The sequence below is a fragment of the Palaemon carinicauda genome, chromosome 35 (assembly GCF_036898095.1).
Source record: "Palaemon carinicauda isolate YSFRI2023 chromosome 35, ASM3689809v2, whole genome shotgun sequence".
Lineage (NCBI taxonomy): Eukaryota > Metazoa > Arthropoda > Malacostraca > Decapoda > Palaemonidae > Palaemon > Palaemon carinicauda.
In genome coordinates, this window is record NC_090759.1 from 36,898,636 (window position 1) to 36,925,264 (window position 26,629).

The following is a 26,629-nucleotide window of genomic DNA, read 5'->3' on the forward strand; positions in this document are numbered from 1 at the left end:
CATGGTCTTTCACTGTCTTGGGGATGAGTTTTCTTGCTTGAGGGTACACTCGGGCACACTAATCTATCTTGTTTCTCTTCCTCTGGTTTTTCTAAAGATTTTAGTTTATATATGATGGAGAGACAGAAATTGAATGTGTTTGAGATGAAGTGTCTAAGGAGTATGGCTGGTGTACCTTGAGTAGATAGGGTTAGGAACGAAGTGGTGAGAGTGAGAACGGGTGTAAGAAATGAGTTAGCAGCTAGAGTGGATATGAATGTGTTAAGGTGGTTTGGCCATGTTGAGAGAATGGAAAGTGGCTGTCTGCTAAAGAAGGTGATGAATGCAAGAGTTGATGGGAGAAGTACAAGAGGAAGGCCAAGGTTTGGGTGGATGGATGGAGTGAAGGAAGCTCTGGGTGATAGGAGGATAGATGTGAGAGAGGCAAGAGAGCGTGCTAGAAATAGGAATGAATGGCGAGCGATTGTGACACAGTTCCAGTAGGCCCTGCTGCTTCCTCCGATGCCTTAGATGACCGCGGAGGTAGCAGCAGTAGGGGATTCAGCATTATGAAGCTTCATCTGTGGTGGATAATGTGGGAGGGTGGGCTGTGGCACCCTAGCAGTACCAGCTGAACTCGGTTGAGTCCCTTGTTAGGCTGGGAGGAACGTAGAGAGTAGAGGTCCCCTTTTTGTTTTGTTTCATTTTTTGATGTCGGCTACCCCCCAAAATTGGGGGAAGTGCCTTGGTATATGTATGAAGGTATATGAAAGATTTATTTTAATATAAATAAGTTACTTGAACTTAGAAATAAAGCACTTTGGTAATAAATCTTTGGAATTCTATACAGAGCACTCAGCGGACTATGAAGAAAACCTAGGTAGGCTTTTTCAAATAAACATAAAAAAAAGACTGAAAAAAATTATAACACAGATAATTGAAAAAATACAGGGATAAAAACCTAAATGATAGAAGATTGTAACAATTAAAATGACAAAAGCAGAATGCAAGATACTGTATTCCCTTTATTTAGTCGCAGTACAAGATGTATAAAGAATTAACCAGATCACGTCAATCCACATGAAAGTAGGGCATTCGTTTTGACTTTATATAATACGACTGGATATTTTTTCATGGTGAATAGGGCCATGTATAATTAATAGGTTTTATTGTACAAACAGTCAACCATCATTATCAAAACCACAATAAAGCTCACCTCTCTTGCCTTTTTGATAAGTATTGCTAAAAGAGATATAGCAGAATTTGGTGATGTAGTCCACGCCTTGGCTAGCGCAGTGGTTAAATCATGTAAAGAAAAGTCGACTCTTAAAGTTTTAGCTGAAAAAAAAAGAAGTTACTATTAAAATCAATATAAATATCAATTTAAATTAAAAGTAAAAGTAACCAAGTGATGCATAAAAAAACTTTTGCAAAACTAGAGGGTTACATAGTATACACTGCTATGTTATTACATACAATTTGAAATTGATTTATTAGGAAAATTTTGATAGGTTACTTCTTTGAATATTTTCATGCTTTCATAGAGATACAGTAATGTTGTACGTACTGTAATTCTGTAACTATAAATACAGTAATACCCCGACCTACGTTAGTAATTGATTCCACGAGACTCGATGTATGTCGATTTTTTATATAAGTACACTTTTCACCCTACAAAGTGACTCAAATATGACAAATTCGAAGATAATTTGTATTTTTCCTAACCATACAAACCATAGCTATTTACATTGGGTTTACCTTTTAGCGCAGCTGAAATGGCGAGCCATTAGAATTTAACGAGGGTGTATTACCCCCGCGCTAGTTAGCGGGGGGGTAGGGGAGTGGTAGCTAGCTACCCCCTCCCCCTCACACACAGGTGAATGCTAAGGTTTGTATGGTTAGGAAAAATACAAATTATCTTCGAATTTGTCATTTGTTCCGTAACCGAAATACAAACCACGCTATTTACATTGGGTGACTTACCCCTTAGGTAGGGTGGAAAGTCCCCAGCCATACTGGCTTTGGCTTTACCCGGGGACTCAGCATCCGAGTGAGTCGCACTCGAGAAAAAGAGTCCCTGCACCTCACAAGTTCCTTGCTCCGCAAGGAACCGTGTGGCCTACATAAGCTTGTGTGTGAAGGAAGAAGTGTGACCCGTCCTAGGCAGTTGACCTGGAGTTCCAGAAGGAACTCTGGGTTAGGACGTTCCCAATACCACCTCGTCAGGGTATGGGGGACGCGACAGTATTGACTCAATACTCAGAACACAAGGAAGCATGGTTTACCTGCAGAGGTTCGAGGTCAGCTATGCAGAGACCAGGATGCTGCTTCCCCGTAGAGGGGATGATGAAGAAAGAAGTAAGGGCCAGACATACTTCTTTCGTTCATGCAGACTAAAACCTGATAACAATGCCCTCAACCTTCTGCTACCTGTCCAAAAAGGAGCCCGAGGTTAGACCAGCTGTTGTGTAGCCACCACAGAGCGATAGAAAACGTATCGAAACTCCTGTGGGTCACGCCCTGCAGGAAGCGGGCTGCGAAGGTCATTAGACGCTTCCAGACTCCAGCTTGTAGCACCTGCGTCACAGAGCAGTATTACTCGAAGGCGAGGGACGTTGCGATGTATCCAACATTGTGCTGTAGGGCGACGTGACGGGGGAGGGTCTGGAGACAGGTCGAGATGAATGTCCTTGAGGCCGAGCTGAAGAGGTATACTGGTGACTCTCCCCCGTGTCCTCCTTGTGCTTCCAAATCGGCTGCAACTGAGGACAAACTGCAGCTGTTCCCAAAGCTAACCTCTCGATTCATTTACTGGCAAGAAAGAGAAGGTCTTGGGACATCAGATACAGAATGGAGACTCGAAATCTTGAAGGAATTGGACCGAAGGGCCGGGACCCCAAGATTCTGAGTCTAGCCAACAACTCAGGGGCGAATCTGAATGTTGCTTTCCCCTCTTCCTTAGAAAGGGCGGAGTCGTACGAGACCAAGAAGATTGCTTACACACTGGCCGAGGCCAGAGTGAGCAGGAGACCCAAGACGGAATACAATCCGAGGCCTGTCGTAAAGGGTCTTGAGAAGATCTCTTAAGGGACTAAAAAGTCTGAGCCATGCTCCAAGTTGGAGGTCTCCCTCCGACTAGGGCAGGGACGATCGTAGCTTCGCATGAGCGAGGCAAGATCCAGCGGGCAGGAAAATGTTATTCCTTTAAGCCTGAAGGTCAGGGAAAGGCTGAGCGACAGGCTTCATTGCCGAGAGCGGAAAGGAGTTTCCTCCCGCCGAAAGGCAATAAGACCGTTATTGCTGGAGAAGAGGCCTCAAGGGAAGAGGTATATCTCCCACGGCACCAACCACCGAAGACTCTTCACTTTGTCTGGAAGACCCCTGCGGATGACTATCGCAGGTGACGCGACCTCCGTCCCGCGACTGTAGCGGGTTGTCTCTTCTTGAGGAGGAGGCGTAGTGCCTCCAGGCATGAAGCCGAAGCGACGCCCCGGTTCGTGGAAGACGTTGTAGTGTGGTTGTTTGAGTAGTCTGTGCCGTGGGAGAAGCTCTCCCGGGAGTTCCGTCAGGGGAAGCAGAGGGTCCAGAAACCGTTCCGCGCATAGTCCCAGTGGAGCTCTCCCATTGAAAGGTTGACAGACAACCTGGTCTTGTTGAGACCCATTCCCCACAGACAAAAAGGAGGGAAGACGCAGGCGTCGAAGTTGTCCCACCATCACCGGAATGCATCTTGCCAGAGTCTCAGGGTCTGAGACTGGGGGGAAGAACAGCGGAAGCTTGAGGTTCCAAGCTGTCGCGATCAGATCCCCCAGACCAGGACTTGCTGGTTACTCAAGGCCAAAGACCCCCAGGTACACTCTCTCTACGAGGCTCTGCTCGGATAGTCGGAGAGAACATTCTTCTGCCTGGAATGAGAGAGCCGATGGTGGAATTGAGAGTATCTCAATCATCTCGGTATCTCTACTGCAAGATGTGAAGGTGTGAAAATGCGTCCCCTGCTGGTTAGAACACGCCAGAACCATGAAGTCGACGCGCACGGAGCGCCTCGGCAGGAGCTGTAGGATCTGTAGAGGGTCCAGACTACGGCCCTTAAGCCTGCCTGAATGATGGAGAGGTATCCTTCAGGTCCTGACCATAGGCCTGGACCGGAACATGCCCCCCCCCCACCCCACCCCCCCCCCCCCCCCCTTTCCTTTGACGAGTCCGAGAACAGCATCAAGAATGTGGGGAAAGGACGAGAATATCCACTCCCATCAAGAGGTTCCATAGGTCAACACCCATTGCAGGTCTAATAGTTCCGCTGGTCCCATAGGGGCCAGGAAGTCCGGTTAATCGTTGCCTGAAACCACCGGAACTTGGACCGCCCCACATGGAACTTATCCTGAGGCGACCGTTCGGACTATAGACGGGTCAATGAGGAAAGGAGAACTAGGAAACGTTCCAAGGTAGGGCTGAAAGCTATGCTTGACTGAGAACAGGTACTGCGACTCTCCTCAGCCTTGCCACAGTCAACTGAAGGGAAGGCCCGGAGGATGTGGCAACAGAATCTGGCATCCCCAGGTGGTCACCCATCCACGTACCGACCAGAACCGACGTTGCTTACCCTCGCTGGACGGACGAGAAGCGGGGTTTCCAACGTGGTAAGGCCGTTGACTCAATATCATGGCCAGATACTCCAGATGTTGAGGCAGAAGAAGAGAAGGCTCCTAGCAAAATACCATGAACCCACACTCATGGTAAGCATCCGGAAGCTTGTCCCGGCGCTGAAGAAGGTCGAACCCGAGCCTACCGGAGTTAACCAGCCCTCCAAAAAGCGAAGGAGGCGGAAGCCTGCACCTGAGCGGCCATGAGGAAAGCAGGGAGAGTTCTCTGGGGAAAAAACCTGCGATGCCACGGAGGGATCGCCACACTGCATCATAAGCAGGAATACCTGCAGTCTAGGCTGAATTTCGCGAGCTCCCTGGAAGATGGATGGAATGGAAACACAGTACCCGTCCTTCCGATCCAGGGTTTAAGGAGTCCTGTCGCCTCGTTACCAGTCTGATCGATTCTGCTGTTCTACGCTGGCCGAAGTTTGTTCGACAAACTTGATCAGGGCTGAGAGGTCGACTACGGAACTCCCGTCTCAGATACTTCCTTACAAGAAAAGATCGACTGAAGAGGCCGGGGGTGAAGCCGTCGATGATCCTATGGAGGACCTTCGCCTAAGGTATGGATCATTCTGCCCAAACGGGCAACTCTTGCCGACGTTATGGCATAGAGGTTCAGAGACACTGAATTCGCTGACAGAGACGGCAGGCGCGATATCCTTGGCTGATCACAGAGATCGTGCGGGAATGGGCATCGGGAAGCTATCATCCGGATGAGTAACCTTAAGCATCCTCCCAGCGTGAAACCTGCAATCCTAGAGTTCGTGAACTCTGCCGCTCCCTTTAGGACTATGCCGCCCCCCCGGGGGAGCCTCCCGTGCCATCTGTTCCTGACAGGAGGAAACTGCAATTGGACACCCTGTCTCAGTTGTCGTAGCCACCCAAGGAGGCAAGCCTCCTGAGATCTAAAATGAACTGGAGAGCTGTCAATCGTCACGGGAGTACTTCCAGTAGAAGGAGACACGCCCCTGACAAAAATCCAAAGGGGAGGCAGCAACAGCCGAATCCCCAGGCCTCCACAAGACAGCTCACACCGGGCCATATTACAGAAACGAACTAGATCGGTAACTGTAAAAAAATAAAAACAAAATACATTAGTACACATTCATTCCCCCGGGAAGGCTCCGAAGAGGAATCCCGAGGGAAAGGAAACAAGAATTACACAACAGGCACGTGCCCTCACAACCACTTACACTCACGGAAGGAGAGCTGTAACCAAAACAGAATTATAACAATTATAATTATGAAACTATGTAATTATGTAATTTATAAAAGAATGAACACTAAAGAAAGAACGAAAACCCCGAAAGGAATCGTTCTACAAGCTGAAAAAAAATTAACAACTACAATTAGATTCATAAACTAATTGAGACAAAACGTACGGCGTAGCAACCCCCCACACGGGAAGGAAGCTACAAGGGCGTAGTAACATGTGGTAAAAGAGGTGAACGACCTCAAGAGAGAGAGAGAGAGAGAGAGAGAAAGACCGAAGTCAAACTCGATCGCAACCCATAAAATTACGCCGTGGTGGCCTAACTGCCGAGGACTCCACGGAGATATCGTACACTACACACACAACTCTGAAAAGGAAACTTACTGATTTCTATACTCAAATATATATACAAACATGAAAACATGTTTACAATATATTGAGTAAAGGAAAAGTAAGCGATTTAGTAAAGACAAAACAAACAATGGCTGCCAAGCGAGGACCAAGACAGAGACGTCTATCCCAGTCCGAGCCAAAAGTGAAAGTGAGCATTCACCTGAGTGTGAGAGGGGGGAGGGGTAGCTAGCTACCACTCCCCTACCCACCCCCCCCCCCCGCTAACTATCGCGGGGGTAATACACCCTCGTTAAATTCTAATGGCTCGCCATTTCAGCTGCGCTAAAAGGTAAACCCAATGTAAATAGCGTGGTTTGTATTTCGGTTACGGAACAAATTCCCAATTCAGAGTACTCATTATCTACTATCATTACTGTACTGTACTGTATATAAAAATCAGGTATCTTAAAAATAATTTGTAATTTTCCTACCCATACAAACTCAGGTCCTTTAATTAGGGTTATTGTTTCAGCAAGAGCTGGAATCAGTCATTAAAAGTTAAATAACAGGTCTTTATCCAACTGGTAGGGAGAGGGACGAGGAGTCCCGCCCCCTTTCCAGTCGGACAGTATTCACTTTCGTTTTGATCTTTTGGCTCATGACATAGAGGGGTGGTTTGAGGAGGGAAATTTTATTAAAGGAGTTAGATTTGTATGGCTAGGAAAAACACAGATTACTTTAAAATTTAGTGATTTGTTCCTACGTGGCATGTAAACCCTTGTCCTTTAATTAGGGAGACTCATTGCTCGGTGGGTTGCAAGTCCCCTCGAACTAAACTGGATGGTTCGATTTCTTCCCTGGAAGTGATCAATGGTCAATCTGCATAAGCTCGAAGCAAGGACCCCTGACACCCCCTCTCTGTTTATCATATGGATTGTAGATGAAACATGTACAGTATTTGATCGACATTAGCGAATCCTTTTCCTTTAAGGAGATGTCAGAGCAGATACCAAGTATATGATTAATGAGTTGGTATAAGACCCACTATCCTCCCCCTCTTTACAGGAGGATGGAGAGAGTTAAAGTATTTCCTTAAAATTAAAGAATGGTGCTCTTCAGTGTAACTTACCAGCATCTAGTCTGACTATCTTGTAATATTTCAGCTGATATGAAGGAGAAGGGTCAATTATACTACCTTTCATTCCATGTTACCATAAACGAGATGCATCCTTTTCCCATGTGGGTACTGAGCTGGTTACACAACAACTTGAGTAACTACCGCACGTTAAGCACAAAGGCGTCAAGGGACTTGTGGGTACACTCTCACAAGTAAAATGCCACCCATGAAGGTGGTTATTCTCTTACAGATACTGGCCTTCAACACGACTCACAGACAGGTTCCTCCTAAAAGCAAGGGTGGAGCCAATACCCCTAACCTTGTGAGCTCTAGTCCTCACTGGCACCTAGACTGCCTCTTCAGACAAAGTGTAAGCTCTACAGATCATCTCACAAAGCTAGAAAAAAACCGTGTTCCTGATACTTCTTTCTTGGATCACTCAGTGCTAACAAAAAATCTCCAACACTCAGGCCTGATGAGTTGAGTAATTTATAGATAGCACCACACCACAGCACCCTCACAGATCACAGGAGCATCTCCCCCCTATTGCCACCTGACACCTCCCAAAGGGAGAGGATGGAGAAAGACTCAAACTTGGGGTCCTATGCCGCTGGGTTCTGGGTCTTAGTCACAAAGTCCGGCACAAAATTTAAGATCTCTTTCCACATCTGAATGTGGGTGACTGTAGAAGAGAGGCCTTGCAACTTACTAACTCTCTTAGCCAATGCTAAGGCTAGCAGAAAAAGTTTTTAGAGTACGATCCCTTTATGACGATCTTCTCAAAGGCTCAAACAGGATATATGTAAGAGCCTTGAGGACTAATGTTACATCCCACTCCCAGGGCCTGAGGTGCCAGAGTGTGCAAGACTGTTTGAAGTGTCTCACAAGCATAGATAACTCCCAAGAAGAGAAGTCTAAGACCTTCAGTCTGAAGACCATACTCAAGGCAGAGCAGTAGCCTCTGACAACCTCAAATGAGACGCTTCTCCCGGTGAAGGAAGACTAGGAAATCCTCGATCTGTGATAGAGTTGCTCTGACCAGAGAAAAACCTCTTCTATGTACGATTTCTTTCTCTGGTTTTCATAGAAATTACTGTGGAGATTGCACAGAAATTGTCTCTAGAAGTTCATTATCCACATTCCCTTGGTGTATCATGTCTGGGGCAATACTGTTATTTAGATAATGTTGAGAAAAGTTTTACCCTCACAGTATCTCCCATATAAAAATACAGTACAATAGCTGCCAACTAAGTTAACAGTACAGGGCATTAAGGGAACTCTCAGTTCGTTCAGAGGAAAATCCAGGGAGGACTAACCTAATTGATTGTAGCGGGGAGGACGACAATAATGAAAAGTCTTCACCTTTAAGACAATTCACATAATCAGCCAACTTTCAATAGTGACAAGCTCCCTAAGCTCTTGACATCACTAGCTTTCTTTCTTGAAGTTAAAAAGTCCAATAAATCCTCTCTTAATATGGTAACTTTCGTCCTACCTGCCCTGTTGCCAAACAAACCTAACTCCGCGAGTTGTCTAATGATCAAAGTGTTTCTTTCAGTAAGTGTTCTGAAAGTTTGCTGCACATTAAAGATTCAAAAGCCTGTCACAGAACCTCAAATTCTTTAATTCCTATAGACCCTTCTGCTAAACTCTTGCATGCTGCAATCACCTAGTCATTCCATATGATAACTATCCCTTCATTCGTTAAAGTAGATGCTCCTAAATTATATTGTATTACAGGGTGGATGGCATGCCATTTTGTATGATTCCCTTAAAGCTTGCTGGAGTGAACAAAGTTTCAACTAAACTCAATCATTTGTATCATGTTTTGTTTAGAAATGTGTTCCATTTGCTTGCAAGATTAGCCACTAGTTCATCGCAAGTTAGCTCAAGTGGGGTAAATTTAGGCGCTAGTACATATACTAACTAAATGAGCCCTTTGCGCGTGTCCACAGCGTCCCCCACTCCACTTGCCAACAAACTGGGAAATCAGCTGATTTTCTCTCAGTTGAACCTACGATACAAGAAGACAGAGACAACCTTCAAAATGGGTAATTATCTATTTCAAACCCTACATAACCTTATTGCTGAGAAATACTCTAATAAGTTGAATAATTGTGTTAGTAAGCTGTACAACGAAATAAGAAATCCAAACTCTTACCATACTCCATAGCTTGGGCAATCATATTGTTTTGAATTAAAACTGTTAATAATGGTGAAGAAATCACGGAGACTGTAAGCCCAACATCTTTCAACATGCGTTCAACTGCCCCTGGATCCTTCAAGGTCAAACTAGGGATGATAAATTCCTTCAAAGTTTCAACATCAGGTGGTGTACCTAAGGCCACCATGTTTTGAACGAACTCCATCACTTCTGAAAAGAAATTAAAAAAGCCATGAAATATTCTTAGTAAACTAATATCCCTTTCCCAAAGGAATGTACAGTACATCACACAGTATTCATAGCACAAAAGGATATTTGATGCAAAAACATTGATAGAGTCCTGTATGTTTGAAATTTCAGTTTGTAACATAAGCTACTTTACATAAGTTCTCAATACTATTCAAAGTGTAAGGTATATGAAGTATACTGAAAGGACTGAATACCTTTTCTGCAGCAATAGTTCATCAAAACCATTCAGTCTCAATTAAATGGGTACCTAAGCTAGCCTTTTTTAAAAAACAGATCACATACATATACCAAAGGCACTTCCCTCAATTTTGGGGGATAGCCGACATCAACAAGAAACAAAACAAAAAAGGGGACCTCTACTCTCTACTTTCCTCCAGCCTAACCAGGGACTCAGCCGAGTTCAGCTGGTACTGCTAGGGTGCCACAGCCCAACCTCCCACATTTCCACCACAGATGAAGCTTCATACTGCTGAGTCCCCTACTGCTGCTACCTCCGCGGTCATCTAAGGCACCGGAGGAAGCAGCAGGGCCTACCGGAACTGCGTCACAATCGCTCGCCATTCATTCCTATTTCTAGCACGCTCTCTTGCCTCTCTCACATCTATCCTCCTATCACCCAGAGCTTTCTTCACTCCATCCATCCACCCAAACCTTGGCCTTCCTCTTGTACTTCTCCCATCAACTCTTGCATTCATCACCTTCTTTAGCAGACAGCCATTTTCCATTCTCTCAACATGGCCAAACCACCTCAACACATTCATATCCACTCTAGCCGCTAACTCATTTCTTACACCCGTTCTCACCCTCACCACTTCGTTCCTAACCCTATCTACTCGAGATACACCAGCCATACTCCTTAGACACTTCATCTCAAACACATTCAATTTCTGTCTCTCCGTCACTTTCATTCCCCACAACTCCGATCCATACATCACAGTTGGTACAATCACTTTCTCATATAGAACTCTCTTTACATTCATGCCCAACCCTCTATTTTTTACTACTCCCTTAACTGCCCCCAACACTTTGCTACCTTCATTGACTCTCTGACGTACATCTGCTTCCACTCCACCATTTGCTGCAACAACAGACCCCAAGTACTTAAACTGATCCACCTCCTCAAGTAACTCTCCATTCAACATGACATTCAACCTTGCACCACCTTCCCTTCTCGTACATCTCATAACCTTACTCTTACCCACATTAACTCTCAACTTCCTTCTCTCACACACCCTTCCAAATTCTGTCACTAGTCGGTCAAGCTTCTCTTCTGTGTCTGCTACCAGTACAGTATCATCTGCAAACAACAACTGATTTACCTCCCATTCATGATCATTCTCGTCTACCAGTTTTAATCCTCGTCCAAGCACTCGAGCATTCACCTCTCTCACCACTCCATCAACATACAAGTTAAACAACCACGGCGACATCACACATCCCTGTCTCAGCCCCACTCTCACTGGAAACCAATCGCTCACTTCATTTCCTATTCTAACACATGCTTTACTACCTTTGTAGAAACTTTTCACTGCTTGCAACAACCTTCCACCAACTCCATATAACCTCATCACATTCCACATTGCTTCCCTATCAACTCTATCATATGCTTTCTCCAGATCCATAAACGCAACATACACCTCCTTACCTTTTGCTAAATATTTCTCGCATATCTGCCTAACTGTAAAAATCTGATTCATACAACCCCTACCTCTTCTAAAACCACCCTGTACTTCCAAGATTGCATTCTCTGTTTTATCCTTAATCCTATTAATCAGTACTCTACCATACACTTTTCCAACTACACTCAACAAACTAATACCTCTTGAATTACAACACTCATGCACATCTCCCTTACCCTTATATAGTGGTACAATACATGCACAGACCCAATCTACTGGTACCATTGACAACACAAAACACACATTAAACAATCTTACCAACCATTCAAGTACAGTCACACCCCCTTCCTTCAACATCTCAGCTTTCACACCATCCATACCAGATGCTTTTCCTACTCTCGTTTCATCTAGTGCAAACAACTATAAACTACACTGAAATAAAAGCTTTGACATTTGTTTCAACCAAAATTAGTACAAGGAAGTACAGAGGATGAGGTGGACGAGTTTTATGATCAGATAGCGACAGCACAGAAACAATGCAAACCACAAGAAATCACAGTAACATTGGGAGACCTTAAAGATCTAGTTGGACTGTTTGAATTGAGAGATTGCAACTCCAGGGGAGAGAAACTAATTTCATGGTGTAATGTTAAAAAGCTTAAACTGTATTAACAAATACATGGTTCAAGAAACACGCTAGACTCCTATGGACATGGAAAAGTCCCGGAGGACGAAGACTTTACTGCTATAGATGTTTCAGAAATGCAGTATTTTCATACCACCTTTTTTTGTTTGGAATATGTGAAGCTGAATAAATAAATAATTTAATAAAAGCAAGGACTTACCATATGGCAATAAGATCATTTAACCCTTTTACCCCTAGGCTATTTGGAAATTTCCAACCCTTAACCCCCAGGGGGTTATTTTTTTCCCTGCACATTTTGCAGTAATTTTTTTTAAATTGCTCTAACAGCCTTAATTTTTGTCATAGAGAGGTCAGGTTGGTCTCATTCTCTTGGAAAATACCTGAATTTTCTCAAAAAATTATCAAAAATATGAAAAAAAAATTTTATAGCATTTTTTTGCAAGGACGTACCGATACGTCCATGGGGGTAAAGGGATGGCTTTTGTGAAACGTACCAGTAAGTCCTTTGGGGGTAAAAGGGTTAAGTAAAATTATGAAAACTTACTAGATGCCTTTATTGACTTGGAACCATTGAGCAGAGGCCAAAAGTAGTGTTGTCGTATTGGTTTCCCCCTCTCTTTTAGCGATTTAAGCAGGACCCAGGTAACCTCCTCTCTGTGCTCTTTCAGTGCAGTTTCAAGAGCAACCAGTGAAGCATACTTGTTAAGCCCACTCTCCTCGAGTTGCTGGCACATATTAACTAACAGATCTGCATCCTGTACAAATACAGAAGTTATTAATTACTACTGCCACAAGTATCCAACTAAAAACTTACCAGATTCATTGTCCTTAGTCAATTTAGATCAGAATGAGTACTTAACAGTGCTAAACTACTTATGCCCACATTTTTCACTGAAAATACAGCAATCAATTACAGAATCAACAGTCTTTTGATAATTCAGGATTAATGTAATTCTTAATTACTTAAAAGAATCCTATCTTAGATTAATTTACCATTTCTTTACCAAGAGAATAAATTGAAAAAAAAATACAGAATTTTCACAAAAATGTATTACTTTAAAACTTGCCTTGCAGTCATCATGCTAAATTCAAGGAAGCCACCAGCTTCCTAAACATCAATTAGAAAATAACTTTTTTCCCTTCTCTCATCTCCCGCTTCCATGTGATGCCCAATCGTTCCAATAAATGGCAATACAGGAGGAACATTAACCATATATTTCGTTATAACCAGAACCTCGCCTACTAATAGTCACTGGAAAACTTTACATACCCTAATATCTGGTCATCCCAAAAAAGGGGGAAGGAGAGAGGGAAATAGTTGACTATAAGGTAAGTATTAAAATAATAAATCACATTATTAAAATTGTTTACTTCAATGAAATTTACCCTGAAGTCATCATGCTGACTACCACTCTTTTGGAGGTGGGTATGAAATTGAGAGAGATGAAATATAACTCCTTCTCTATTCAAACAAACTCAAACATACTTGATACACCTTATATAGTAAAAATTATCAACATTTCATGTTTGTCTTGATATGAAATTATTATTTTTCTTTGCTTTGCCTTCCATAAAGTTTAAAATCCTTCTGTAACCACTATATAAAATATAAAAATCCACTAACAAACTACATGGCAATATGAGCAAAAATTGTAAACTATCTATACAAAGACACATTGGGTATAAATTGCAACAATGATGATGCACTCCTATTGGTACAGAGTCCCAAAATCTCAAGACAAACAAAGATATTTTCAAATAATGTTTTGTAAAATTTATTCAGCACTGTAGTCTACTAAACTGTATTCAAACCATAGATAAGTAAACATACAGGCTGATCTCGAGTGCTTGATCCAGAGCTGGAAGTTAAGGCGTGGTTCATCATTTCAGCCTTCAAAAGTCCTTTGTTGGATGTAGGCCTTCCCCAGGTTTCTCCACAGACTTCTATCGCAAGCTATTCTGGGCCACTGTTGCTTATGTTGGTCTAAGTCATCTCGCCAGCGGGTTTTTTGTCTTCCTCGGTTTCTTGTGTATCCTCGGGGTGTCCAGAAGGTTGTTCGTGATGTCCATCGGTTGTCTGTCATCCTGGCAATGTGCCCTGCCCAGTTCCATTTGAGCTTGCTAATGGTTTCAAGGATATCCATTACTTTAGTTTTTTGACGTATCCATTTAGCTGTTTTTCTATCCTTCCATGTTAGATTTAGCATAATTCTCTCATGTGCCCTCTGCATTGTTCGTAATTTAAGGGAAAGCTTTTTTGTTAGATTCCAAGTTTCGGCCCCATAGGTGACAGTGGGGAGGATACACTGATCATAGACTTTCCTTTTTAAGATGATAGGAATCTTCTTATTTTTTAACACTGTACTGGCTCTTCCAAACGCTTGCCAACCGAGGGTTAATCTTCTTTTTATTTCGCTCTCTTTACAGGCGTCATGTAGAGAGATTCGTTGTCCTAGGTAGATATAGTGGTCCACTTCCTCAATTTGTTGGTTTTCAATTTCAAGTATGTCATCTGCATTTTCAGTATATTTATTGCTCATGACTTTGGTCTTTTGGAAGTTCATGTGGAGGCCAATTGATTTGCTTGCTTCATTTAGCTCGGTGAGCATATGTTGAAGCTCTTCTTTGGTGTGAGCAATGATAATGATGTCATCAGCAAATCTTAGGTGACTTAGATATTCTCCATCTATTTTTATTCCTTTTTCTTGCCAGTTGAGTTGTCGGAAAGCTCTCTCCAGGCAGGCAGTAAACAGTTTGGGTGAGCTAGTGTCACCTTGTTTGACACCTCTCTTGAGTTGGAATGGTTCAGAGTCCTTGTGGAGGCGAATAAATGATGTTGCATGGTCATAGATGTGACAGAGTACATTAATGTAAACTGAGTCAACTCCCTGTTCTTCCAGCGCTGACATGACCTCCTCAGTTTCAACCGAGTCAAATGCTTTGGTGTAGTCTACAAGTGCTACTACTAGTGGTATCTTATATTCATTTGTTTTCTCAATGATTTGGTTTACTGTTTGTAGATGGTCAATTGTGGAGTAGCCTCTTCTAAAGCCCGCTTGTTCCCTTGGCTTATTTTCATCAAGCTTTCCTAGGAAAGGCGTGGTTAATGTATCTGAACTCCTGATCTTTTCTTCTGTCTTAGATTCCAATTGTATTTGGCTAGAACCTTGATTCTAGTAACTGAAAACTCCGATATAGAAAAGTCAAGAGACCATAGAGACATTCTTTAGTCCTTAAGAGAAGGGTAAGAAGATAGAAGAAATCAAAGCTTTGAGAAGTATACTCCCATTCTCTATCGTCAGGAGAGTTAGCTTTCTAATGAAAATATCTTCAAAACTAAGAAAATTAATCGCACCCTCAATGCCAAGAGTTCTAATTTTCAGGGAAGGAAGATATACCTCCAGCAATTTATGAGTTTATTCCTGTACTTCTATTATGAGCAGACATAACCCGTTCTAGAGAATAAAAAATTTGTACAATATATTATTAATTGCAGCTCGTAAAGCTTGATCTTGATCACTTAGTTCATAAACAGTAGTTGAAGGGACAGTCCCCCATCTGCTGCACTGAACCCTTCCTTTTGTCTCGGATACTGACTAAATTGACACGATTCAAAATTCATGTGTATTATTCATGCTTATCTTGTATTCTTTAAAAGTTGAATAAAGTTTCTTTTCATAAAGTAAAAATGACAGAATTTTCATAATAAAATTCATTATTTTGATATTCACCTCTATGTCACATTGCTTTCACAGAAGAAGCACGAGCTCTCATCGCCTAACTAAAGAAAATATTTTTACCAACTCTCTACTCTGGGGATTTAGTGTTAGAACCTAACACAAAGAAAAAAGCCCTTGAAGGATTCCTAAGCTTGGCGCGGCCCCTCCCAACCCTCCTCTTGGTCCTCAAAGTTTGAATGAATGAATGAATGATTTGATGTTCTCTGGCATACTGACATCGAAGGTCATTGACACCGAGCTCAAAGTTTGAAGTTGACATAGACCTCCAGTTATGAATATATTAACTTCAAGTCAGGAGGAGGGCCGGCCATCATGTGACCAAGAGGTAGGTAAAAAAATAAAATTACTCTTTTCTTTCATTTCCATAGAGTTAAGCTTTTAGTGAAGTAAAGAGATAATCTAGCGGTTCTGACAAAAACCAATGACTTTGGCATGTCGCAGAACTTTTTTCTGCTTCAGTCTTGAAGTTGAAACTCTTCCCTGTCCTCTTAAGGGGAGGAAGGTGAGCATGTACAGTATGTGAACATCAGGTGAGTATTGAAATAAAAAAAATCTCATTAAAATTCCATTTATTTCTATGGACCTCCCCTGATGTTCATATTCCAGACCTCCACACACTGAATGAGGTGGGTTGCCATTTAATATAAGCTCTTCAGTTTTAATATAATGCAAAATAATTATAATTCTAGACTTGGCTGGTCTAAATTATTGGTAAAAAACATTTCAAAATATATTTTGAGATATCTATATAGCCCCACAACAAAAACTAGGGTTATAGCTTAGCTAGTAATAATAATAATCATAATATTTTCAAAGAGACAATATAAATAAATCATGATTATTTTGAATTTTTATTTCTTTTTTAGGTATTAATAAACCAAAACTATGTTATCTATCATAATTTAATCATAAATGAAGATCCATTTGCTTAATATCTTGTTTCTTTAGGCTCCTGATCTGCCTTGCCTTTTCCTGAGGCAGAGTATAATTCTCTTATGAAAGGGTTTCATAGCTGCCCAAACTACTCTCTGTGGCAAGGTTTTATTCTTAAGTGCTCCTGTACTGTTTTTTTTCTCTTTGGCATGATAAAATTCTTGCCAAATCAAAGAAAAATGGATGTAAAAGCAAGAGAATGCCAGAGGTCAAACTCAAACATGTACTCTCAGAGTTTCTGTTCGCAGTGAATGGTGTAAGCTCTTAGCTCGTCACTTTCCGTTTTGTGACTCGTGGAATTTCTATAGATACCATTGCTCACAGCTTGTTTGATATAGAAATGTAATAATTATTAAAATTTACGATAACAGAAGAAATACTGCATTTTATTGATGGCTAAATGTTTTTAGCTTATTGAGTTACTTTTATTAACTATCCTGTTACTATGAGAGTAAGAGGAATTCTGACAAAATAATTTGCATACAAGTTCTCCATTGCCATACGAAGCTCCTGGAATTTTTTCAGGATTTTATGTTTTTCTCCCTACACCCATATACATTGACCTACCAGCTAGACCCCTTAGAAGGGGAAGAAGGAAAACACTTACTCAGTGTTGTCTTGGGCATTGCAAAATTAGACCCGCGCTCTCTTTCTCCCCTTCAAAACATACGCCTGTCATTGCACAGGAGGCCATGACATACACTCGACACACGGGGATGATTACAAACAATCATGCCCATAACAAGAAGCACAGTTTGGATCTAGAGACAATTTAACAAAAACCAGATGTAAAGTCCACCCTTCCCACCACCTACAAATCTCTTACTTCACATCTGTAGCAAACAACATCTAAGAAAGAAAAGAAAATAAAAAGTTCAACTGAGGGTGCAACACTTGTCCGTACTCGTTGCAGCCAAAAAAATAAGTGAAGAGCTTCCGACAAGTGGAGGCCTTCGCTCTCACACACCGTCTGTTGTTAATTACCTTGTTAGCGATTTCAACGGGCGGTTTCAGGTCACGCGGAAAACACATTCCCTATTTAATGGATGAAAGGTTTGTATACGCATAGGAGCATATAGAATTATGGAATTTAAGGACTACACTAGAAACATTCCAGCCTGCAGGCAACATGCAATCAACTTCACAAAGAAAACGCAGAATAAAAAGCAATATTGTAAATAACTATTGATAATTTATATAGTACAAGTCTTTTACTGAGGCTGTTGTACACTGTGAGTGGAGATGATTAACATAGCGAGCAAAAAAATTAAATACTGCATGTCTTTTGATTTTTAAATTTCATGTTCACATATACTGAATCAGAATTGATAGACTGATAGCTGTATACATATTAAAAAGCTATAGAACCTCCAATCTATTAAGGGTTTTTTCAAATAATGAGAGGTAAGACTCTACAGGAACATAATTCTATTAACTATAAATAGTGCACGATTCCCTAACCATTTTATCATAAATAATTATCATTTTACTTACTTGCAAACAGGCCACCATTTCCTTTATGTATATCAGACCATTGTTATAGTATTCTCTGTTTCTCAATACTGCTGCATGAGAAGATAAAAGTCTAATTGCCTCTGGTGCATGGTTGTGATGTATAAGATGTAATACTATTACTGACAGATCCAAAGTACTTTCCTTTTGCTTCATCAGTTCTACCACCTGCAGGAGGAGAAAGTTAGTGTCATGATTAAATCCACCTTTTTATAATATGCATTGCAAAAGAGAAACAGATTAACATTATTCAGCACTCTCTTTTTTCACCATATTTTACATTTTACATCAAGTTTACTCTTAGAAAATTAAAAGTCTGATGAACTCTCTCTAGCCCTTATATTATGAGAACTTTTCCTCTGTTCAAGTTAAGCATACAGCCACATCCATGTCTACCACTTTTTGCTAACTAACTTCAACCTTAGCTTTTGAATTTACTGTGTTCCCACAAGAAAAAAAACTCTTCGTTCTTTAATAGGAGTATGATTTCAGTGAAGGTGGAAACTCAGCTGTTAAAATTTATAACGATGTGTCGGTAGTTACTGACAGGTAGCGTGGGAAGCACAGTCTGACCTGCCAGATCACTGAGAAGCCACTTTAAATTCAGCCAAGTAGTATAGATGTACTCTTGGTCAACAAACTTGCCATAAAAATCCTTTGTCTTTCTTTCTAGTTTGATTATGAGTCTGTTATGGATAAACCATGTGAGAGCATGCAGTCTTGCCCTTAAATTCCTGGAAGACGTTACGGAACTTTCATGAGCATGCCTAATGTGGATCTCCATTCCTTATGTCCTGTTTGCAAAGGCATAACTCTACGAAGTCTTTCCCTTGTAAGGAGTGTAGGAAGTGGTTGGCCTCCCAGTTCAGCAAGAGGAAAAAAACAAAGCAAGATTCTTCTCCAGGTTTTACTGCTAAGGTGGCAAAATCCATTAGTTGCTTTTCTTCCCCTCTCGAAACTCAGGCTACTGGTCCTTCTCTGTCACCCTCCTCCGGGAGAATATGATGAAAGAAGACGATAATAATCTAACCATCAGGCAAGCCTATATTGAGACGGTGATATCTGCTTCCAACCTACAGGAGCAGATATCTCTTCTGTTCCCAGCAAACCTCATAAAACTATTTCATATGACACTATGAGCGCCATCACCCTAAAGACATTATGGCTGTCTTTAGGACTAAAAGGAATATCTTCTAGAGAGAGAGAGAGAGAGACTCCTGCAAGCCATAGCTTTATCCAATGTAAAGTCTACACTGCTGGAGCCTGCTTCATCTACTGCACCTGTGGAAGATGTCCTTGGCCCCCCCAACTTGAGATTCACTTCTCTGGTAGGAATAGCTAAACAGCTATTACGCCCTCCTTTGCCTCCTAGCCTTTTAGTAGCTCTGCATTCTCCAGGGAAAAAAAATCTCCTAACTTGGACTGCCATTACCAGACAAAGAGTAGAGTTCCTCCCCAAAAAGACTACAGTATGTTGTTTTCCCTCCAAAGGACTTCCCTTCCCCTCCCATTAGGAAAAATTCCATTGTACAGTACAGGAATTACGCCTTCCAACAGGAAGGAAGACGCCCTGTGTGCGTGCAAGCTCATTCTTTTGAGCTCACCTAAATCTCCCTCACCTGTGTGAGCGTGTGTGTAGCTGGAATAGCATACAAGATTTTGTGCAAGGCTCTCCTGGAAAATAGCAAGACTCATAGAGCCTGCCCCTATGTACATGTACTTGCACACTAGCTGGGAGTAGAACAGTCACCTGTTCTTGCACATCCTGTTTTGAAAGAGCACTCTCCTATTTGTGAGCAAGTACTCATTCACCAACTTTGTAGAGCTTTACCTTCTGATTTGGAAGATTCTCTGGCGTGCAAAAAGCATACCAAGATAAATACTCTTCTGTTTGGCGTCGATCTTCTTTCACAGCATGCCAACCAACGAGAATGGGCTACTCTGACCTTTTCCTTTGGAATTTCGATGCCACCTCTCAGCACTGTATCGGTGGACAATAACTTCCTCTCACATTCAAGCACGATCATCTTCACACCCACAAAACTTGACTGCATACTGTTTAGAACAGGAGAATATTCATGGTAAAAGTCAACACATCGATTTACAATCATGTTCCCCCTAACGACACACCTACACACTCACATAGTGACTTACGATCTTCTAAGCATAAATGCTTTTTGGATAGAACTTCACTTGACCTACCCTAAGATCAGAAGGAGATCCCTTTTCAGGAAATTTCATTGGCACACAGAAAAGTATCTTGGCACAAGATAGCGCACTTCCCTTCTAATTCAAGAATGGCTCGCTGTTAGCGCATTAGAAATAATAGAATGGACCAGATTACATGCTCCCAACTGGATGATTGAGTATAAAATACACTAGGAAACTCTCACTGACTGCAACAGTTAGGTCAGCGCACACTTATGGTTTGCAACAAGGGTGTCATTTACACACAATCCTGAGTTTAAGAACTCTCCTCCAATAACAAAAACAGAATCTGAACGAATACTAACATTAGCACACTTACACTCGCCAATTGGAGAAATCTCTCTAATGCATAAATCGAGATCAACCTTGGTTTATGAGAAGCTTTCATCAAGGAAAATGCTATTCCTCAGACCGTTCACTGGCAGAAATAGACAATGGGCGAGACAGAACCTCCCCTAAGGAGAGTTCCTAAGGATATTTATTGCCAGAGGACAAAGCTACTTCGTTTCACTTCAGATACCCTCAGATCTCAAAGGAATAACACAAGGATATGAAGAAAAATAAGGATATGTCCCCGTAAGACAATAATCCTTCGAAACAACCCTCGAAGGAGAGGTCCCCTAAAGACCACACTAGACGGACATCCAATTAGCAGACGATCCAAGGATACGGTAGTCCATAGGTCATCCTGGAGTGACCATGGGAGCCCTTCAGGGACAAAAAACCTCTTACTTTGTTGAAGGGAACCTCTAGGTGTGCTACGAGAACCAGAGGTGATGATACCAGATATCGACCTGGTACAGTTTTATGAATGGAAAGAAGTTCTACACTCGAGAGACAGTCACCACATTAGGAAGAATTACCATCTTGGTAGAGAGATGAAGATTCGGAAGTGAATCCAGCTACACCAGACTCGGGACCAGCTCCAGTAGAAGCAGAGGAGACGAAAGCATAGTCAGCCTTTCTGAGAATATTGAGATTATTCTCATTACTCGGCTTACTGTCAAACAAATTAGCCAAAAGGGTTGCCTTTTCCTTTGGACTGAGAGTGACAGAACCATTTGGTTTAAGCAAAGGGGCAACTGATAAGTTTACGCCTGAGTGCAGATTTGAGAGTAGTCTATTATTTATGTTCCGGGATTGCACCAGAAAGGATTTCTTTTATGGTTAAATTCTATACTTTTTCAGTTGAAGCATAAACTCAGAAACAGGTCCTAACTGAGTATAGTTATTCCAGGTCAAATCTGTTCACTTACTTCCAAAGATGATAAGCATCCTGTTTCTCCAAATAAGCATGTCCACAATCATCACTGAACCAGAATTTATGTTCCATTTGATATTCTTACATACTAGAAGGGATATGCTTAACAATTATGCTGACCAGAGTTTCATATAAGAACAACAATTCTGATGTACAAAATTGCTCAAAATGCCATTTCAGTACGCATTTGAAGACATTCTATTGACTGATCCTTGTTTTGTTTAATATTCGTGATAGTCCTTTTGGTGGGTTAATACTCTAAGCATAATGACTTGTAATTAGGGAGTCCTTGGCTTTGCAACTCTTCTTTCCTTTTCATGAAGTTTGAAGAGATGTCACTATTAGTCTTGTATCAACCTTAAATTGCCTTGGGACAAGTTGTCTGGTGGTTGAATCCATGATCAGCCCTCTGGAAGATTTTGTTAGCTATCGCCTATTTCAGGATATATTTCTATAACTATCATTGATTGTTTACCACGACACACCTTCCAGTTGGTGTGGGAATCAACACAATGAATGTTGGAGTTCATTACCAAGAATGGAAATCACAAATCATTATTTTCTAATACTTACCTTATATCTATTTGATCCTGCCTTCCTTCCCACAGCTAATGGAGGCAAAACAATAATGAGAGTCTCCAAAACAATGGCAACTAATAGCAGTGTACAGTAGTTATAGCAATTATTGAGGTATGGGAAGGCTAGACATACAAATTCACTGTAAATCTCTAACTTTTTAGTTTGCCAATTAAAGCTGCACTTTCAAAGTTTATAGCACAATGAATGTCGGGTAAGTATTGCAATGATAAATTTTATTTACAAAATTACTTTATCTGAAAGTAAAACAAAACTACAACTATTTTATACAAACTTACATAGTCCATATTTTCAAAATTCTGATAGAAAAACAAAACTACAACTATTATATACAAACTTACGTAGTCCATATTTTCAAAATCCTTTCCAGCTTCGTTACTCTTCACAATGTCTATAAGCAATGACTTGAGCTGGGAGAGTGTACAATCCACTTTAGCTTTATTCATTTGCTGAACTACACTCTTAACCTTTGAAAAATCGCCTGCAACAGCATATGCAATCATCAGTGCATGGTATGTTATGGATGAGAACTCCATCTGAAGATTACGCATGGTCTCAACAACAGAATTTATCCCTTCAAGGTCTCTGAAAATCAGATAATTAATATATTAGTTACATACAGATATTTGGTCACAGAATCTGCCTCCCCAAAAAACTGGACGTTTTTTGAATATTTGATTAAACCATCTTATTGTTAATCTATTATGCAAAAGCAGTAAACTTATATGACTTCACCCATCAACATTACAAAATATCAACATGATATATCACTATTTACTAACAAAACAAGACAGACAGTCAGTTTTAATGTGTTTTTTTTTTTTTTTTTTGCAATCTGAAAGGTATTTCACAAGTAATGATTACCTTCTTTCTTTAGTATTCATCTGGCTAACAAGGAGAGGATCTTAGTAAGTTTTAGGTTTCAGAAGTGAATATTTGTTCTTTTGCCGATATTCTTCATCAGTTGTCTAACTGTTCTACCAAAACCAATTACACAAGAGCTTTATTTCCTTCATTAGAACTGCAGTTGTGTGGAAACTAACATATACTTATGGCATCTTATGTGCTAGCTTCAAGATGGTCCAGTGCACAAAAAAAAACCAATGATCCTATATTTGCTATTCAACAGTACATGAGTTATTATTCAGGGAGGAAATGACTGAATAACTTAGTTTTCACATAAAAATAGCACAAAACGGATGGGATAGCCACCATGCTTGAGATAGGACATCTGATGAAAGGGAATGATTCCTCACCGTTACTAAAACAGCTTAAAAAAATTCAAGACATAAAGATTAAGACTTACCTATTAAACCCATGTGCAAATATTATTCCACTAAATATGACTTCACTAACTGGAAAACTCTTGCGCTTCATTAATGCCAAAATATCAGCAGTGTCATCTATTCTTCCATGTCTCCCTAGGATCAATATCATAATCTCCACCAATTCTTTGCTAACATCAATATTGTGTTCTTCAATTAAGCTCAGCATAACCTGGAAAATATAAGCCAATTTTTCATTGTCATTAATCAGTTCTTTGCAAATTAAATAAAGCCTGATCCAAAAGGAGACTTGAAAATGAATTTGTACTTTTCCTAACTATGCAAACTTGAGTCCTTTACATAGGAGTATCACAACAGCGAAGCTGGAATATGTCCGTTAAAACTTTTAACGAGATGTAAACAACCAAATGGTTGTTACCGGTCGCCAGGGGGGGAAGCACCACACACACATCCCCCATCGCTTGCTCACTGACAAACTTCTTTGATAGCAGACGGGCCTTACGGGGACAGGTGTAGTGGGGGAAATATGAGTAAAGGACTCAGATTTGTATAGTTCGATAAACAACAAATTGCTTCCAAATTTGTCGTTTGTTCTGCACAAATACAAACCCTTGTCCTTTACATATGAGACTCATCCTTACGGGGGCAAAAGTCCCCTTACCAACCAGCTGGAGCTTATATCAAAGATCTCTAAATTCAAGCAAAATAATGTGTAGGGAGTGAAGAATCTTTACACATCATTAACCAACGGCTTGACAATACCAGTGGGTCAATAGCCCGTGCCACAGAGGTTAGCGAGTGGAAAGAAAATTCTGTGGCAGAGTCAATGGCAAATTCAAGAAAAAAGGTTTGCAAATATCACACACATGACATAATGGGTTTATTTAGACATTCCACACTCCCCATCGTACGGAGTGTGAGGACAAAACTTCTATAAACTAATATAGAACAGCTACATGGGGCTTCCTTGCAGACCAATCGAATCCAGCTGATGAGGTGTTGGATGCTGTACCCATAGAAAGGGGTAAGTGATGAAAAGAAAAGGCCAGTCAATTCTTACATTCACCTTGAACTAAATCGTAACCTCTGTTCTCAATCAGCTGCTACCAATGCCTGTGATACTAGCAGCAGGGGTGCAGGGTGGTCTGATGTCTGCAACCACTGGTTCTTCAGGGCCCATTGCACCAAGCAAAGATGCATTCTCCCGAATGGGACAAGTTTCTCCAATGAGGAGAGATGGGAAGAGTTTCTGCCAAGAGTGTGCAGGAAGAGGTTCAACCTTTCAGAAAGGTTGCTACTATTTCCCTGAATCTTGAGATTCTGTCAGAAGATAGAAAAGCTCTGTCTTGAACCAAATCTATGTCCATGTCTAAGTACCTGATGGACTATTGGGGAACAAGGCTGGACTTATCCAGATTCAGCTGGATCCCTAACTCCTTGCACAGATCTATGAGTTGATCCCTGTGCCTCTACAGGAAAGCTCGGGACTCTACCAGGAGGAGCTAGTCATTCAGGTACCTCAAAAAAGACTGGTGAAGACCTGAGCAAAGCACCCTGAACTGAAATATCTGGCCTTGAAAGTGAAACCTTAGGTACTTCCTTGAGGCAGGATGGATGACCTGAAAGTACGCACCTTCACGGTCTATGGACAGAAGGAAAACATTCTTCCTGATGGCCTGGAGAACGGTGGCCGGAGTCTCCATTTTGATTTTTGGCTGTGGCACAAATAGATTCAAAAGGAAGAGGTCTAAGACAGTCTCCAACCTCTTGTCAGCTTCTCTAACAGAAATAGATTGCTGAGGAAGCCTGGAGAGTTGTTCAAGACTTCCTCCAAAGCTCCTTTGGCCAACAATTTGGAAACTTCCTCTGAATAGGTCCTTTACTGTGCCTTTCGTATAAAATTGTTGGATTGTCATTACAATACGAAAAATGTAAAACTTGTGTCCTCAAAATATAAAGAATAGTTCATGATACGGATTTACTTATACTGTATGCTAATATATTCATAAATCCATGATGTACTGAGGGAGCAATGGATGAACTACAATATGGTGAGAGATTAATGTACATAAAAGACCATATGTAGAGTCTACAAGAGTGGAAGTTAGGAACTTGGAGATCATGCTAAAACGAACCTTAAATAAAATACACATAATAGTCCATGATCAACAAAAACAATAAATAGAGAAGAACGAAGAATAGCGAAACGAGAACGAACAAGAGTGAAAAATGGCGAAATTATGATAACGCCAAACGGAATAACTCAACTATAAAAAGCCCCTAACGCTATTCTTGGTTCGACTAGACTATGGACTTGTAAGCGATAAAAAGTACCAAGACAAATATATATGGTTCAAAATATAAATGGCACAAGGCCAAAAGAATATAAAAGATAATGAATCTAATATGACAAAAGTACCAAACGGACATTACAAGTTAAACGTAAAAGCGTAAACAATAACAATGGCCGACAACGCCGTGGAAGGCAAAAGCCGTACGCACTAAAAACACTAAAATGAATAAAGATAACACTAGCCCGGTACTAAAAAGTCTGTCAAAACAATCTAAGGTACTTAACATTGGTGCAGGAGCAAGGAGAGCCTCGGTCATGATGAAACTTCACAAAAACAGAGAAAAAACCAAGCGGCACAAAAGAACAAAACGACGCTTACGAAGTCCAACAGAAGGATGTAGTACAGATGTCGCTAGCGTCAGGCATCGGTAGAGTGGCTCAGGTAAGGTAGCTAGGGCCTCTGTTACAGCCCTTCCCTTTGATGAAGGAATTATCTAAATGGAAGACAGCCTGTGAAAAGTGGTTTTCACACGCCCCTGCTTTATACACGACGCCCACTGGGTGCTCGCGCGAGGGTAGTAACCTCTGCATTCCATACTTTAACTTTCTCTGGTATATTTGGAAGTATTTATATCAGAAAAGTGTAAGGAAGGACCCTTTTCACCGGGTGTCACAGGTCGACCCAGAAAAAAATAGAACATTTAAAGAACACTAACAATAAAATAAATATTTCCTAAATACACTATAAAAACTTTAACAAAACAAGAGGAAGAAAAATTAGTGTGCCCAAGTGTACCCTCAAGCAAGAGAACTCTAACCAAAGACACTGG

General features: G+C 41.1%; 1 protein-coding gene across 4 annotated transcripts in view; it reads right to left on the minus strand.

Annotated features, from left to right (window-relative positions):
* The window catches only part of LOC137627692 (leucine-rich PPR motif-containing protein, mitochondrial-like), a 180,239-nt gene that overhangs the window by 97,123 nt on the left and 56,487 nt on the right, over positions 1-26,629 (minus strand). For all 4 annotated transcript variants that reach the window (XM_068358907.1, XM_068358904.1, XM_068358906.1 and 1 more), the window contains 6 exons: positions 23,527-23,717; positions 22,562-22,805; positions 18,137-18,322; positions 12,514-12,724; positions 9,453-9,665; positions 1,196-1,317 (listed from right to left, as the gene is read on the minus strand). In XM_068358907.1, coding sequence (XP_068215008.1) covers positions 1,196-1,317; positions 9,453-9,665; positions 12,514-12,724; positions 18,137-18,322; positions 22,562-22,805; positions 23,527-23,717 — 1,167 coding nt within the window. The remainder of the gene's footprint in view (positions 1-1,195; positions 1,318-9,452; positions 9,666-12,513; positions 12,725-18,136; positions 18,323-22,561; positions 22,806-23,526; positions 23,718-26,629) is intronic.